The sequence below is a fragment of the Kluyveromyces lactis genome (assembly GCF_000002515.2).
Source record: "Kluyveromyces lactis strain NRRL Y-1140 chromosome F complete sequence".
NCBI lineage: Eukaryota > Fungi > Ascomycota > Saccharomycetes > Saccharomycetales > Saccharomycetaceae > Kluyveromyces > Kluyveromyces lactis.
In genome coordinates this window covers 1,008,288-1,024,845 of record NC_006042.1, presented here as the reverse complement: position 1 = coordinate 1,024,845, position 16,558 = coordinate 1,008,288, and the positions used below count along the sequence as shown (strand labels likewise).

The following is a 16,558-nucleotide window of genomic DNA, read 5'->3' as shown; positions in this document are numbered from 1 at the left end:
CTCCAACCTATTGTGAAATTCATCCAACTTACTGTAACATCGTATTTTTGATAATACTCAAATCTTATTTATCATCTTTTGTTTACGCTTAACAAATCCATACATGAAGCAAGATAAAACGCGTCAGTGAAGAAGCGCTCATCAGCAACACCAACCTCAGGGGGAATATACCCAGAAATATGGACAAGAATGAGCGCTTACAGTTGATGAAGCAGAAAATAGAGGCTCTTCAGCTGCAAAGGAAAAAAATTGATTCGAAACATGAAGAGATAGCAGATTGTACCCTTCCGTTCATTTCCCATATCACCAATTCCATAAATAACAACGAATCTGAAGTCAAGAAAGAAGTAAAAACTGTTGAGATCTCAGTGCAAACAGATGATGTAAATGAGTTTGAATTGAGCGCTGTTAAGGAGGCTGTGATAACATATGATATCGGAATACAGACAGATGAATATGACGGGAAACATGAAATTATGGAAGATGGACATCTACCTTCCCAAGATCTTATAGAACAGCAAGCATCGACTTCAGATATTACAGAGACCAAGGAGGATAAAGAAGTTGTTGAAAAGGATGTGTTTGATTTCGGAAATGTCGTTTCAGCGGAAGACTACGCAACGTTGAAGAAAGAAACATTTTCACTACAGGAGACTATAGAAGCGGCTGCGCTCAAGTCATCTTCTCATCAAATCGCTGGTGATGGGAAAATAAGCATGTATTTATCAATTTCACCAAAAGTTGCCATTGATTCAACTTCTGAAGCAAGGGTCATTTCCAGTGACGTCTTAGATAATTTACTGGTTACTGTGATTCATCTTGTAACCAAATACGTGAAAAGCTCTTTAGTTCAAATCACACACGTCTCTTCTGGTGAGGTACTTGATACAGTTTTATTCCAAGGTCAGAATGTTGTACGGAGCAAGTTTATTGATAATCCTAATTCTAAGATTACCTCCGTCGTTCTTTCTTGCTATACAGGAAAACTCATCTTATATGAACTGCGAACAGTCAAAATAAATAATAGCTTTCAGGTGGAAAGAAATATTGTTTCCACTAATTATCATCACTATCCGGTACTTTCAATTATAATTCCAAAATTCAATGACCATAGCATCCTGGCGGCCAGCACCAATGGCCAACTTAAGCTGATATCAACCTTAGATTTATCATTAAAAGAGGATGACGATGTCAAAATTATTCCTATCCCAAGGACGGACTTATCATATTCTACTGAACAGACTAAAAAAGATAACAAGTATTACCAACACCTATTGATAATGTCGCTTTATGACGAACTGAGCATAATTAGTATGCTACTGCTGCCATCTGATCCTTCTTCCATATATCTTGGTTGCGAGGATGGCTTTATTTACAAAGTGTGTCAATTACCTCTAAAAGGTGATAACAAAGGGTGTTACAAAATTAGTGAAGGAAACAATGGTTTCATACCAAACTTCACCTCAAATGTGGATGATGCTTCTCTATTCCACGAAGGTCCAATTACTGGTATGGTCGCTTGTGCTGGCATTGATGATCTTTTCTTCTCTTACTCCATTGATGGTGATTGTATTTTTTGGGACGCGGTCAGCAATTCAAGAGTAAGTGTTATAGAGTGCGATGATGCGATAATAAAAGCTCAGTGGATTAACGAAAATGGCTCTTTCTATGTTGCTCTATTAACGAGTTTCACATTTCAAATCAAATCCTTAAGATTTAGTAGAGATACTCAAAACAATTGGCAGTTAAATGAAGACGAAACTTCCAAAGATATTGTCATACTACCGTCTGATACCCCATTGAAGGAATTCTCCTCTTTTGAGGTAATTTGCAATGAGGATGCATGTATACTTGTGCTATGCGGAACTGCCAGCACCATATACTGCTATGTTATCAACAATCTATGATAATTATTGTCTGAAATGCAGTGTATTAATTAATACTGATCGGAAATTATTTAATTATTAAGTAAGAGTAATTTTGTAACAACAGCAGATGTTACAACATGCAGGAGATTGTTTTATTTTTAAGTTAGCTACAAACGGCCATCAGCATCTTACTAGATAAAATGCACGTTTGAAATAGTTCAATACACCGGGCTCTAGTACTCTATGCCACTTCAATCGAATCTTATCATCGACGTTCTTACCGGATATCCGTGCATTCAACATTCTTCTTACCTTCCACTCGCGATAAGGGATTAATGCCAACAGACCCACAAAGTACATGACTAAGACAAATATCTGACAATGGAGGTATGGTTGTGGTAACGAATAATCTCTCAATTTTAATGCAAAAATTTCTGCTACCACTGCAGTGGACCCATTCCAAATGTTATTGTAACCTAATCCAGCTGGGAAATGAGCCATACCAGTAACATCGGCAATCAATGGGATGACATTAACGGATGAAACACCTGCTGCCAAACCTAATAAAAATGTGAAGCCGAGTATGGCTGAATAGCTATCGACGTTGAACCAATATGGGCCTAAAAGAAGGATTGTGTAAAACATACAGATCGATGTACAATTGACACGACCAATTTTTTCAGAGAAATATCCCATAGCTGGCCGTCCAATGATCTGTGCCCCGTTAAATAGTGCTAACGTCACAGTAGCCTGCTGAGAATTCAATCCGATGGACAATGCATAGTTTGATAATGAAAATAGTAGGATAACGTATCCAATATTGGTCATAGTGGACCATAGCGTACAATACTGCAAGGGAGTTAATTTGTAAACATTGAAATCATAGACATCTTTCAACAATTGCAGAGAAGATTTCTGTGGTGGAGGGTTACGTGGGACTCTGATTTTAACAATCAGAGCTGCGATAGTATTGAATACCAAGACCATGATCCCCAAAAATCTCATTGGCCATTTGTGAGATCCCGTTTTCTCCATAATAGCATGCACAGCAAACGTTAAGACTAACCCACCTAATCCAACTCCAATATGGGTAAGACCGTTTGCAAACGCTCTTTTCTTCAAAAACCAACCTGGAATAACCACTGAGTTACAACCAAATATAAACCCATTCGCAAAACCCAATAGAATACCATACGTGAAATAAAGCTCCCCAATGGTCGTAACGAAAGAAGAAGATATGAACGATGTGAACTGTAGTAATACGCCGACTAACATAACAGGTCTGTAACCGAATTTGTTCATACACATGGCAGACAATGGCAAAAGGAACAAAGTCAACCCAAGCATCAAACCTCCGATGACTGCAAAATCGGTCGGAGTTGCATTGGGAAAATAATTCGAAGACAAATAGTACGATAGAAACACACCATAACACGTATTAGGTCCCCATGTACAGAAATTCATTACCACAACACATGCACAGCAAATCCATCCATATCCACCATCTGGCGGAGGATCTATAATATCATCCGCATTGTATAACCCATCATCTTCAATTTCTGGTATACTTCCCTCTACAGAATCCTTACGACAGGTATTTCGCCTAGAAACAACATCCTGTGTAGCAGCTCTGGACAAAGGATCAAATAAGTCGTTATCGTAGACTGGAAGTTCTATATTTTCCTGATTCAATAGAACGGACTCTTTGTGATAATTCTCCAATTTAGTAGAAACTCTTGAAATGAACCCACCAGCTTCCTGTTCCTCATTGTTAGCATCTCGACACTCTATCACAGACTGATCAAATGGTACTACATTCTCGCTGTTCGTGTGATCATCTTCCTGAATGAATGGCTTTGGAACATCAACAACCACTACCGATGAGGTACTCTTCGAAGAAGAGCCCGTAGAAAAACTCATTCTTCAACACACTCTAATAATATATCCTGCTATAAACCGACGTCTTTGATTCTCTTGACAGCTACAGGTATCATTAAGCTTGCTATTGGGAAAGATGTAATACCATACGCTGAGATAACTGAGTCCTTCAGCATTTGAAACGTCCTAACTTAACAGCTTCACAACTTCACCTTATTGACTCCAAAGTTATATAGCCAAAACTTAGAACAGGCAGCCAAAACGTCTCTATTCAGTTTTCCAATTTCCACCTTCCCTTTTCTCCAAATCAGATTCTACTAGTGAAAATGACACATAACCTAAGATGGTATACTATGGTGCTTTGTAGGATGAATCGATACTTCATTGAGCGTGAGAAAGAATACTCTAATGACATGGGCAGTTTCGAAGAGGGCATCGGGAATAGGATAGATAGCAGAACCCATACCTCACATGTACTTGTAGTAGGGCTACATAACCTTTGCTACAAGAATATGGCCGTTCACTATCGCGGTAAGTCACGCTAATGCTCGGGATTCCCAGGGAATTCCTGGGAATTCTTGGGTTGAGAATGCTATCGGGGCGAAAGAGGAAAAAATGCCCACCAAAAGACCGCAAGTTCGTGAGAATAGATAGAGATGGCTGTATTAAGAGAGGCAGCCATTCAAGTGTTAAATAGAAGGTATTAGTAATGTGTGTATTGTTTTGTTGTGGTTGCATTGAAACAGCCTAAGAAGAATGTGGCCTGCTTGCAACAGGATGGCATGAAAGTGGAATTATGAGTAATACCATGGTGAAGCCGGTTGTTACCCGAGTATGGTTGGACAGGAAATCGGAAACACCAGAAACGTGACTCCGTGGCCAAGCTGGTTAAGGCGTGCGACTGTTAATCGCAAGATCGAGAGTTCAATCCTCTCCGGGGTCGTTTTCTTTTTTGATTTTTTTTTCACTCTGCTCCACCATGAAAAGGAAGGTAAGTTAATTATATTCTTTATCCATACTATATACCGGATATTCATCTATTAATCAGCTTCATAAGGTGAACCTCCCACATATCGTCGTATATCTGGTCATACAAACCTACTAGGGTATACTACCTCAGTAATTACTACTTGAACCTCTTTTTTAGTGTTTTTTTTGGTTCGATTTTTATAGATCCAGCTTTCGTTTCGCGGTGCCATATTGCCCATCCCTATGTCTGCTGAAATACCGAAGGCTATTAAAAAGTTAGCCAAATACCTCCAGGATAATCCTGATGTGAAAGTTATATTCATGGTTGGGGCTGGAATATCAACTTCTAGTGGAATTCCCGATTTCAGATCTCCAGAAACAGGGCTTTACCATAACTTATCAAAACTGAATCTTCCTTATGCTGAAGCTGTATTCGATATAGAATACTTCGAACAGAATCCCAAACCGTTTTATACTCTTGCAAAGGAGTTGTATCCTGGTAATTTCAAGCCGTCTCCGTTCCATTATTTGATGAAACTATTCGAGAGCAAAAACCGGTTAAAAAGAATATATACCCAGAATATAGATACTTTGGAAAGAGAAGCAAATATCAGCGATGAATTCATTATAGAAGCACACGGATCATTTGCGTCAAACCATTGCATTGACTGTGGTAAAGAATTCCCAAAGGAAGCTTTTCAAAATAAATTACTATTAAACGAACAAGAAACCGATGAGGACGGCGGAAATTATGCTACTTGTGATGGATGTGGCGGGTTGATTAAACCGAAGATTGTATTCTTCGGTGAAGGGTTACCTACCGAGTTCTTCGATACGTGGGATTTGGATAGCTCTACGAAGGAAAAAACAGTTTGTATTGTCTGTGGTACGTCCTTAACTGTGTACCCGTTTGCATCGTTACCCATGGAGGCACCGAATTCGTGGCTTAGGGTGCTACTGAACCGTGAGATAGTTGGTGATTTCAAGACCTCACGCCAAGATACTGATCTGATATTCAAGGGCTCTGCAGATTATGCAGCCTTTTTGCTTGCCCAAGAGTTGTGCTGGCTCGAAGATTTGGAAAACCTCAGCGGCAAACAATTTAAGCCGGAATCGAAAACGAAAACAAAGGTTCATATAAATAAACCTGAACCTGAACAACAGGAGAAGATCAACACGAAAGAGGAAGAGGTATTGAAAGAGGTCACGGAGGAAATAGCACTTGAGCTAAATAATCTAACCATTAAAGAATGAACAACACAGCGACAACATCTGGTAATGTTACATCTTTCGCAAAGTGGGCTTTTGAATCGTCTTCGGTCGAAGGCACTTCTTCCGTCGGAACCACTACATCGGATAATCAATCTCAAAATAATTCAAGGGTTAGCAGGCACTCAACATCTAAGAAACGTAAAGTCGATAGGCAGCCAACTATTTTTGAATTATCAAATCATCAGCAGGAAAGGGATTGTTCTTTGCCAATCAGAAAATCAATGCAAACTAGGCAATCCAAATCTGAGTCAAGGTATACGTCAAGAAATAAAAAGATTACTACAACTACCTCTGGACTTGTTGTAGGGCCTGACAGGACAATATTTAGCATATTCGAGTCTGGGAAAAATGCAGATACACGAGTTGGAATTTGCGTGGTAAATTATTCAACTGCGGAAATGCACGTTTCAGAATTCATTGATACTCAAGTCTTTATTAAAACTTTAAACAAAATATACGTCTGTCAACCCACTGAAATCCTCATTCCATCGCATTCATTGTCGGGAAAAGTTTCAAAGTTGTCGACTATAGTCAAATGCAATATTTCCGACAATGTAAAGATATGCGAGGCGGCCACGAAAGTTTACAATCCTCAAGAGGGATTAGAAGTTCTTGAAAAGTTCGCCTTACTTGGTACAAACAAGTCTCCTGTACCTTTCGCGGAACAATTAATCGGTAAAGAGTTTTGTCTTATGGCAGTATCTGCGGCTAGCAACTACATGACACAAATAGCTGAAGCTGATTTAGCTTTAAAGTTTAGCAACTTCAGAGTTAGAATTGATAATGGTGACAATACCATGTTGATTGATATGAAAACAGTTCAATCTTTAGAATTAATAGAAAACACTCTAGAATCAAATGGAATGACACTATTAAAAGTAATTGACAAAACAGTGACTAAAATGGGACATAGAGCGCTTAGGAATGATATACTTCAACCTTTAACTGATATTAATTCGTTAAAGCTTAGAGTTTCTGCTGTACAGGAACTACAGAACAACCCAGATTTTTTAAATTCCTTTAGGATGGAGCTAAAAGTTCTTCATGACCTGGATGCTCTTTTCTCTAAACTTCTCTCGTTCAATCACACCGTCATTCTTCCTGATCAAAAGCTCAATTATGTCATATTGTTGAAAGAATCCATTGAGAGTGCAACAACGCTTAAGAGACTTTTCGAAGAAAGCAAATTTGAAAGCAAATTGTTGTCAGAAATCATGGCAATATTTAGTTCAGATGATATTAGCAGCATCTTTGATTTGATCAATCGATATCTCAATGAAGATACACGTTGGGCTTCTACACCTATCGATCTACAAAACCAGAAAGCGTACGCTATTAAGAGAGGTTCAAACGGTCTTCTTGACGTGCTCAGGCAATTGTATAAATCTTTAACAGATGATATTATGAGAGAAGTGGACTCCCTCAGAGATAAATTTGGATTGAATTTCAGCCATGGACATGATGTTAATCGGCAGTTTTACTTGAAACTAAAAAAGAAAGACATTAACCAGCTCTCTGATTTAGACTCCTGCTTTATCAATCGTGTTACGAAGAAAACTGCGTATGAATTTACCACATTGAACTTAATGAAAATGAATACAAGGCTCTCTGAGCTTACTTGTGAGATGATAGCTTTGAGTGAACAAACCGTGAGTGAACTTTTATCCAATATTTCTTCTCATATCGCAACACTTTTTATGATATCTGAGGCTATATCAGTTCTAGACCTTTTGTGTTCTCTTGCAACAACGGGTTTAGAGAATAACTGGATTTTAGCATCGTTTGGTAATCATTTATCACTTAGTGGAGCTCGCCATCCAATTTTAGAAAATACACTAACCAACTTTGTAGCGAATGATGTAGAGGCAATACCCAATCTCTCTTCGTTTCAGATAGTAACAGGTTGTAACATGAGCGGAAAATCAATATACTTGAAACAAGTTGCTATGCTTACAATTTTGGCGCAGATAGGATGCCCTGTGCCCTGTACTTCTGCATCTTTCCCCCTATATCAGAAGCTTCATGCCCGTGTCTGTAATGATGACATAGAGGCGTATTCATCCACTTTCTCAGCAGAAATGAAAGACATGGCATATTTCATTGATGATATAACAGATAAGACTCTTATGATCCTAGATGAATTAGGACGTGGCTCAAGCATCGCAGATGGGTTCTCTATAGCTTTGGCTATATCGGAATATCTCCTTTCCAAAAATGCTACTGTATTTCTATCGACACATTTCAGAGATATTCCTAAAATATTGGCACCAAAGCCTCGTGTTTTACATCTTGAGATGAAAACTGAGATTGATCAGGAATCACATCTCAAAATGAAATATAAAGCCTCCACAGAATCAGAAGAGATAGAAGGATACGGTATGATGATTTGTAAACGAATTTTCAGTGAAAGAATTATGTTGGAAGCATACAAAATATCGGAATTACTTCGAGCTAGCAAAAGAAAAGGTTTGAAAATCATTGCAAAGGAAGATTCTTGTGATAATGCATGTCAAACTACCCAAATCAAACAGGTTTATTATTTAGTACAAAAACTCAAAGCGTTTTGTAATCATGAAAAAACAATTGACATTGAAGAGTTGCGAAGTCTACAAGATGATTTCATTTCAACGTTTGAAATAGTCTGAAACAAGTGGTAAGAATAGCAAATTTTAGTATTCGTCAACGAAAAGAGTTTAATTCTATTTACTTAATATTAAATGACCTATGTAATTTCTCATGTTTGCTGCATCTTTAGAATCAAAGCTCAAAGTGTAATCCTTGCTCATATAAAGTGTATTCAGACAAACATATATGCCGCAGTCAAATCCGTTTGGCTGCTGTGGACAAGCAATATGGCAAAGTTCGAAATCCTCACCAAGCTTTTGTTTGCTTTCTTCCATCACATAAGACTGGAGATTTTTCATAATTAGGAAACTGACCGAATTCATTCCAGAAGAAAGAGAATCAAGATAATAAATTTTGTGTTGCTTCATTTCTATTATACCCAATGTCCAATGAGAATCATTCAAATTGATAGGAACGAAGATCTTATTAAGATCTAAAATATCAACCTTCTTTCTTTTCATCCATCTTCTTACACCTTGATAGCCTCTGTCAGCTAAAGTAGAATAAAAAAATGAGTTAAATGCAACAGTTTTGGCAGTGTTTTGTTCGATATACTTCATGAAAAACTCAATGATTGTGTCATTCAACCACCTTCTAGGGGCTAATGTCTTGAAATCTCGCACAGTTACTTCCAACATATACTTGGATGAAAGAACAGCGTTATCAGACCTATTGAAAGTTGCTTTCACTTCCGATAAATCTTCAGTTGATAGATCAGGTATCAGTTTTTGTGGTTTGGCGGTTTTCCTCACTTGCTCTACTAGTTTCCTTCTTTCTTCAATCAACTGAGAATAGCTTTTGAACTCTTCTTCAAAAGTAAGGAGAGAACGATCAAATTTCAACGTCTGATTGTAGATCTGTTTCCTTTTCTCTTCTAATGGATCAAGCTTGTGCTCTCTTATTATGACTATGTCATCAGTTGTAGATCCTCTTTCGGTACTTGGGCCTATTGATTTCCTGTTTTCCAAAATTAAAGCCTTAATCCTTTCTGTAAGCCTTACAATGTTGTTATTACTACTGTTTGTACTGGCATTGCTGCTGTGGCTGTTATCTCTTGAAAGAAGTTTGAGCTGATTTTCCCTTTCCTTTTGCATCTCAATCGGTACATGATATTCTCCGTTGAATAAATTTTTTAAATATGATACTTCATCGGACGGTTTAGCAATTAATGCAGTGGACTGCTGTTGCTGGTTCTTATGCTTGAGTTTTCTATAGAGTCTAGTTCCATATTGTACTCTTGTAGGTGAGGATTCTGTATAGTTTTCTTCATTAGTATTATCCCAATGGAAAGGATCCTTAGGTAACTTCAACACTTCTTTCGTTGGAGTAATTGAATGTTGTAACTGTTCCCTTAAATGCTCCTTCTCTTGGAGCAGTGAGTCTAAATGAATTTTCTTTCTCGGAGTCGACTCCTCATCAACTCCTCTTTTCAAACTGTCGTAATTTGCTCCAGTAGTGTTGGAAATGGTACGATCTTTCCCATTTTCTTGCTCCAAAGGATCAATCCAGGAAAACCATGTCTTTGCTGAATCAAAAAGAGTTGAAAGGACAGTATTATATCCCAACGATTTCCACCTACTTTCGCTACCTCTATCACGTGCTTCATTACCAGAATTTAAACTATCTTTGATACCTTTCCGGTCGAAATAGTATGGTTTAGAAGAGACATCTGCAGTTATCACCGTTGATCTGGAATAATCACTAATGTCATCAAACCCTTTTCGATGATACGATACCGTCATTATTTCTACGCCAGTTTCATATAAGTGGTGAAAGTTAGAATTTAACAAATGATTCGGTTACAATAATTAAACTAACACTCAAAACTAGTATTTCAGCTGCCATGTAGCCTGTAAGTTACCATATATTACCTCGTTTCTTCGTTCCTGAAGTTATTATTGTTGATAATTGAAAGCAGCTTTTCGACAGAGATGCAATCCATGTTGAGAAATGTATACTTATTTAAACATTACCCGGATACTATCACGTGCACAAAATTTCTGCCAGGGCCCTTCTGCCTGAAAAAGAAAATAAAGAAATTTGCCAGACTAAGATTACTCAAATTTGACATCATAACTATGTAGAGTATCTCTCAGGGTATCTATCAAGCGAAGTGAAAACGGTGAATACAGCGCCTATATCACAGCAGATACAAGGCTGTGTAGACAGTTTCAGAGCTGTATTAAATTACAACTTGGTTTTCAACCCAAAATATCATTAACAGAAACAAAAAGAAGTTTATCGTTATCGTCATCTATTGATTGTACTAACAGTCATAACGGAAATATCGAGATACACTTGCTATAAAGTTTTGAACAATCTCAAAAACATTGGTTGAGAAGTAGTAAAATTGGTGTTAATTAATAAACTTGATTTCAGTCTAATTTTTTGACTTTTCTATCAAGAAATCAGTATCTTGGATCAAGTATCTATTTTGACTGGAATATGAATGAATCGTCGAGTGAGAAAGGAACTGTAGCTAGCAGTGTGAGTGACGATTCGGGTGATATGTCAGAGGAGCATATGAGCAATTTGAGGAAGAGAGTTAAGAAGGAACCAGTCAATGCTCTTGAGGTTTCAGAATCTTTAGGGTATCAAACGTTTAGAAGAAAGATGAGGAAAATATGGACCAAAGAAGAAGATGATCTGCTTAGAAAATTGGTTAACGAATCGTTAGTAAATTTGGGATATCCGGATGGTATCAAATCTATTAAAACAATTCAGCAATCTAGTAATGTTGTCAAAAAAATTCCCTGGGATCAGCTTGCCAAGCAATTCGAATTGGATAATAAGAAAGCGACGGATGTGAAAAAGAGATGGACTAGTTCTTTAGATCCTGTATTGAAGAAAGGTAAATGGACACCAGAGGAGGATGAGCTTCTCTTAAAATCATATGAACACCATGGTCCGCAATGGTTTAAGATTTCCTACGTTTTAGAGAATAGAACTGAAGACCAATGCGCGAAGAGGTACATCGAAGTGCTTGATCCCAGTACTAAAGACCGACTACGACCTTGGGATGAGACGGAAGATCTTCTACTTATAGCGAAGGTCAAGAAATATGGTACGAAATGGAGGCAAATATCGACGGAAATGGATGCTAGGCCAAGTTTAACCTGTAGAAATCGTTGGAGGAAAATTATCACTATGGTTGTTAGAGGCGTTGCATCTGAAACCATAAAAAGCGCTGTACAAGCTGGAAACATGGATGCAGGTAACGAGATGACCAGATTAGGTGAAGAAAACGAAAAGGAAAACAAGACTGATGATGACGAAGATGTTTCACGTCCTATGTCAACTTCAAATACGCCACAACCTTCAATGAAGAGCCCGAGTGGTACTGTAAAGAGAGAAGAATCGACACCTATGATATTTGACATGACTAACAGAACTAATTCTAGTGCGGCATTGTTGGATGTCTTGAAAACTGGAAAAATCAATGCGAATGATGGACAACAACCACACCAATCTAACGAAAGATCGACAGCCACCCCAGATCCAGCTGTTTTAAATAGCATAATATCGCCTTCACCGCATTACAACTCTCCACATCCTTCTATTTTTGTTGGCAGCATCAACAAAAAAGAATCTGCATTACCATCACCTAGCACATTTCTTCCAATACCCAATGTCGAAACTAGGAAACAACAACCAGAAACAACAGTTGACTGGAAATTTAGTCTGAAGGAATCTTCAGGTCATACCTTATCCAACGGTGTTATATCAAACGCTGACTTGGTAAAACAGTTAATAAATCATGCCAAGGCCAATGATTTGAAAATATCAATTCACCAGCATATTCACAACCATTATCTGGCTCCCAGACAAATATCTCCACCTCCGTTAATGTTACCACAGCAACAACAAAATAAACACATTGGTAATACTACTTCAAATTCACAAGATCTTCCAAAAATTAGAAGCCCGTCCTTCTCTGACTTCGAAACTGATTTTCTATCCAAAACTCCAAACTTCAACAATTGGGGATTGGACGATGAAACTCAAAGTCCATCGGCTCTCAACGATAAACTACAACGATTTTATCATCATCATCACCATCATCATCATGATTCGCTAGATGAAGCTCAAGAGCAGAACATAAAACAACAGCATTTAATGAACGGGGCTAATTATGCACAAAACGGCTTAAGCCAGTTGCCACCAAATCCTACAAGTTCCACTGCATCTTATCCATCGCCTACAGCTCCAGAAATCAGAGAAATAGGGCCAAGTAGGCACTCACATTTCAATTATTTACCACCCACGGTCAAGCCACAGCTTGGATCCAGTGAAAACGCCAAGACAGTTGAATTAAGCCGATTGTTAAATCCAAGTCCGAATGGACTTCATGGACATAAGAGGAAACAAACAAAGAGAAGAGGTAAAAATGAATCCAGAAACTCTAGTGCTGCAGGATCGACAGGAAATACACCAGCTGAAGATTTTGATCGCAATGGACCCAAGAATAAAGTAACCCCAAGCACCGTGTCCTCAATATCAATTATGGAAGAAGATGGTAATGATTTCTGGGAGAATCTACGCTCACTGGGAGGTAACATTGGCAGTGATGGAAAAAGCTCAGAACGGAAGTCTCCTAGTATTTCACACATAAATGATCTCTTTCAAAATACAGAAAATGCTGCTGATACACCAACTGGCTACGATGCCATCTTTAAATTTTGCGAGCAGAAGCAAATGGACGACAAGCAATCAACCGAAGAAGTTGTAGCTGAATTCGCCATCAATCCAAGCTGAAACCAGCAATGTATCATTACACCGAACTTTAATTTTCAAAACCACTTAAATATATAATGAATATACTAACTATAAATATATGTTAAGGACTTACAATCACATCTGTTTCATTCATAGCTAACCCGTTATAGCGAAAAGATCACACAAAAAAAACAAATTAAGTTATTAAAGGGGAACTTCGTCTTTTGTATCTCATTTCCTCTGGAAATATGATGAAGATCCTAGAGTTGCCACTGTATAATCATATACTGACTCTCCCAAGTTCAAATATTTCGTGGAATATTCCCTAACGGTAATATCGCTAATGTGATCAATCTTAGGGGTCAATCCAGTATTTCTCTTAATACCTGCCAAGCAGGTAGAAATTAAAACAGCATCAATAGCCAAATGTACAGTTTTACCGATCTTAAATTAGTCTTGCTCATCCAATTCACACTCTTTCCTTCTTCCTCTTCGGAAGGAATGAGCGCATTTCATAGCATAGATGTTAGTATCTTTTAGACATATAATCGTAGCAATACGATTGACAACCCAAACTAGGCTTCATAGCATAACATACAAAGGTCATTTTAGGGAATAAACGTGGTTTATTTGAAGACACCTCGTCTTTGTATATTCTTTTGGCCACAGATGATTTCCTGTTTGCTGATTTGACTCAAGTTTCATACCTTTTTCTCGATTCATTGTTTGATTTCTACTATGAAATGATATTATAAGAAGATCCGAGTATTTGAAAAATTTAGTCGAAGAAGCTGGCCAGTACAACATACGATGATTAGGAAACAGGGAAGGGACATTGCTACACAATCCGCCAACACCAGCACAGGCTAGAAACTCCATATTAACAATGTTTAGACGCATCCTTGCACCAAGATCCGGAATTTCTGTGAGCAGAATACTTACAAGGAGGTTTTTGGCCTCTCAAGAACCAGAGATTATATTAAAAGACAAGTTTAGACCAATGAGAATCGATAGAGAGCTACCAGACCCAACTAAAGATGTCAACAAGAGAAGACTCCAGTTTGTTGGGTTCATTGTTCTAATGACCTCAGCATTGGCTATGATTTTTAACTATGAGAAGACACAGTCTCCGGTTATTTCCAATACCCTATACCATATGCGTCGTTCGCCTAAGATTAGAGAAGTTCTTGGTGATCAGATAGATTTCGATGGGCTCGTTCCATGGGTCTCTGGGGAGCTTAATCAAGTTGCTGGTAATGTCAATATCAAGTTTTACTTGAAGGGTTCCAAGGGTAAGGTCGGTGAAGTTCGATTAGTTGCAGACAGAGAGAACCAACACCAAGAATTTTTCATCCACGAATGGAGTGTCAAGGTTGATGACAAGAAATACGATCTATTAGAGGAAAGCGGTGGTGCTAAAACTTTATAAAAGTGTATTTTTCAACTGAGAATTCATTATTTATGTATCATTTTATCATAATGCATTAGCCCTTATTCTCCCTTGTAAGCTAACTGTGTACTTTTCCTTTCGTTATATCTTGTAAATATTAAATACACAGATTAAAATAGTAATAATAATAATAACAATGATGATAGTAATAGCAGCTCCAATATGGTATGAGTCTACCGGTTGGCAAACAATGGTTAATGAGATTTTTTTTTTTCGAGTATGTGAATTTCTCTCAGCCAGGAGATGAATGGATTTCCTCCATGGAGTGACAGATAGTACCATTTTACGGTTGCCTTATGTTTGTCTTTTTGGTCTCAAAGAATCGATAAATTCCCTTTTATTCTCCGAGTAGTTCGTGAACTCATTTTCGTACTGATCTTCTTCAGCAATGTGATGATCATCTCTGATATCGTAATTATTCTGTAGCCTATATTGTTCAGATGAATCGTTTTCCGCTGGTAAGGTCAACACTTTAGAACCTTTCGGCGTGTCGAATACATTCTCTATTATAGGTTTTGAATTCGTACTTGGAGAAGACATGTGTGTATGCAGCGATGTTAACGAATGTCTCGACGAAATGATAGAGTTATCAGCGTTATTAATATTATGATTGTTGATGGCATTATTATTATTCATACCGGAAATTTGTACTGACGAACCTCGCCTTGGATATGCACCCAAATCGAGTGTTCCGATCGTTTTTAGTAGAGTTTCATTCGATGAATTTCTCCTGGGCACAGATCCCTCGTCAAAAATGGATCCTGATCCATTTCCACCAACTGCAGCATCGGGCAGCATCGGTATCATCTTATCGAACATGTTGATCTGACTACTCTGTCTCTTTGGAGTATCTGCAGACGTGATCGAAGTAGAAGTACTTTTCGTGTTATTGCTCGAATCAAAATCCATGGGTTTCTGTATTGAGGAAACCGTTTCCTGCAACCGTTTACGATATGCAGGCGTATATATATTCCTTTTCCCCGATTTACCCCTACTGATGGACCCGGTAGACGAGTTATTCTTTAGCTGAGTACTAGTATGATCCACTTCCCTTTCCCTCTTCTCCTCACTGGACGATGCCGTTTCATCGGACGAAACGTGATTCCCATGAACTTCGTGCTCATTCTCCTGAACATGCTCACCAGCCTGCTGCATCTTCATCACACCCATATCGTTGAAACTCATCTCTTCATCAAAATTTGAATGCCCGTCGTGTTCCAGCTCTTCTTCCTTGAATCTCCTCTGCATTCGATACCAAAACCCAAACGCAACTATAATCCCCACTCCGATGGGTATTCCTACAGCACAACCAACGGCCACGCCAACAGTATTATCACTCATGATACACAGTACTTACGAATTCGTCAAAACTAGCAAAACTCGCGACGTAGAAAGGAATACTTATAACACTGTTCGAAGATCAGTTCACAAATATCGCAAGACAGGTCTCAAACCACGCTTTGCCTTATATCACCAAGTAACAAACAATCAGACCAAAAAAAAACCAAAGCACAAACAGATCCAGTGTATAACCGGGAACTACTTCTAACCTTCTTAATTTTATGCTAGGTGGATACTCTGTTCTGCCAAACCACTTAGCTGCTAAATACTTATAGATCTCCAGATCCGTTGTAACTGTATCTGCACTTATACATAAATATATAAATATATAAATCTCTCTTAAACCTAGATTTTTTCGAAAAAAAAAGAATGCTTCCAGACGGGAAGTTGTGTTGATGTTTCTGACTAGCAGAAGCTGTATTTGCTCGAGTCGTAAACG

General features: G+C 38.1%; 9 protein-coding genes and 1 non-coding gene across 10 annotated transcripts; 6 read left to right on the top strand and 4 right to left on the bottom strand.

Moving 5' to 3' along the window:
• Positions 1-179: 179 nt before the first annotated feature.
• Positions 180-1,907, top strand: PAC11 (dynein intermediate chain; the record flags this gene model as incomplete). Its single annotated transcript, XM_455585.1, has 1 exon — positions 180-1,907. One exon carries the CDS (start codon positions 180-182, stop codon positions 1,905-1,907), a length of 1,728 nt encoding a protein of 575 aa, XP_455585.1.
• Positions 1,908-2,048: 141 nt separating this feature from the next.
• On the bottom strand, positions 2,049-3,788 carry KLLA0_F11077g (uncharacterized protein; the record flags this gene model as incomplete). Its single annotated transcript, XM_455584.1, has 1 exon — positions 2,049-3,788. One exon carries the CDS (start codon positions 3,786-3,788, stop codon positions 2,049-2,051), a length of 1,740 nt encoding a protein of 579 aa, XP_455584.1.
• Positions 3,789-4,615: 827 nt separating this feature from the next.
• On the top strand, positions 4,616-4,689 carry KLLA0_F11055r. Its single transcript has one exon. It is a non-coding gene; the product is annotated as a tRNA-Asn (tRNA).
• A 269-nt stretch (positions 4,690-4,958) lies between these two features.
• HST2 (histone deacetylase HST2) lies at positions 4,959-5,969 on the top strand (the record flags this gene model as incomplete). Its single annotated transcript, XM_455583.1, has 1 exon — positions 4,959-5,969. The coding sequence occupies one exon, from the start codon at positions 4,959-4,961 to the stop codon at positions 5,967-5,969; it is 1,011 nt and encodes a 336-aa protein (XP_455583.1).
• On the top strand, positions 5,966-8,632 carry MSH4 (MutS family protein MSH4; the record flags this gene model as incomplete). The annotated part of the gene is made up of 1 exon (XM_455582.1): positions 5,966-8,632. One exon carries the CDS (start codon positions 5,966-5,968, stop codon positions 8,630-8,632), a length of 2,667 nt encoding a protein of 888 aa, XP_455582.1.
• Positions 8,633-8,686: 54 nt separating this feature from the next.
• ULP1 (SUMO protease ULP1) lies at positions 8,687-10,354 on the bottom strand (the record flags this gene model as incomplete). Its single annotated transcript, XM_455581.1, has 1 exon — positions 8,687-10,354. One exon carries the CDS (start codon positions 10,352-10,354, stop codon positions 8,687-8,689), a length of 1,668 nt encoding a protein of 555 aa, XP_455581.1.
• Positions 10,355-11,057: 703 nt separating this feature from the next.
• Positions 11,058-13,367, top strand: KLLA0_F10978g (uncharacterized protein; the record flags this gene model as incomplete). The annotated part of the gene is made up of 1 exon (XM_455580.1): positions 11,058-13,367. One exon carries the CDS (start codon positions 11,058-11,060, stop codon positions 13,365-13,367), a length of 2,310 nt encoding a protein of 769 aa, XP_455580.1.
• Positions 13,368-13,559: 192 nt separating this feature from the next.
• ATG44 (mitofissin) lies at positions 13,560-13,935 on the bottom strand (the record flags this gene model as incomplete). Its single annotated transcript, XM_002999384.1, has 2 exons — positions 13,560-13,772; positions 13,927-13,935. 2 exons carry the CDS (start codon positions 13,933-13,935, stop codon positions 13,560-13,562), a joined length of 222 nt encoding a protein of 73 aa, XP_002999430.1.
• A 279-nt stretch (positions 13,936-14,214) lies between these two features.
• COA1 (Coa1p) lies at positions 14,215-14,757 on the top strand (the record flags this gene model as incomplete). Its single annotated transcript, XM_455579.1, has 1 exon — positions 14,215-14,757. The coding sequence occupies one exon, from the start codon at positions 14,215-14,217 to the stop codon at positions 14,755-14,757; it is 543 nt and encodes a 180-aa protein (XP_455579.1).
• Positions 14,758-15,072: 315 nt separating this feature from the next.
• AIM20 (Aim20p) lies at positions 15,073-16,119 on the bottom strand (the record flags this gene model as incomplete). The annotated part of the gene is made up of 1 exon (XM_455578.1): positions 15,073-16,119. The coding sequence occupies one exon, from the start codon at positions 16,117-16,119 to the stop codon at positions 15,073-15,075; it is 1,047 nt and encodes a 348-aa protein (XP_455578.1).
• Between the last annotated feature and the right edge of the window lie 439 nt (positions 16,120-16,558).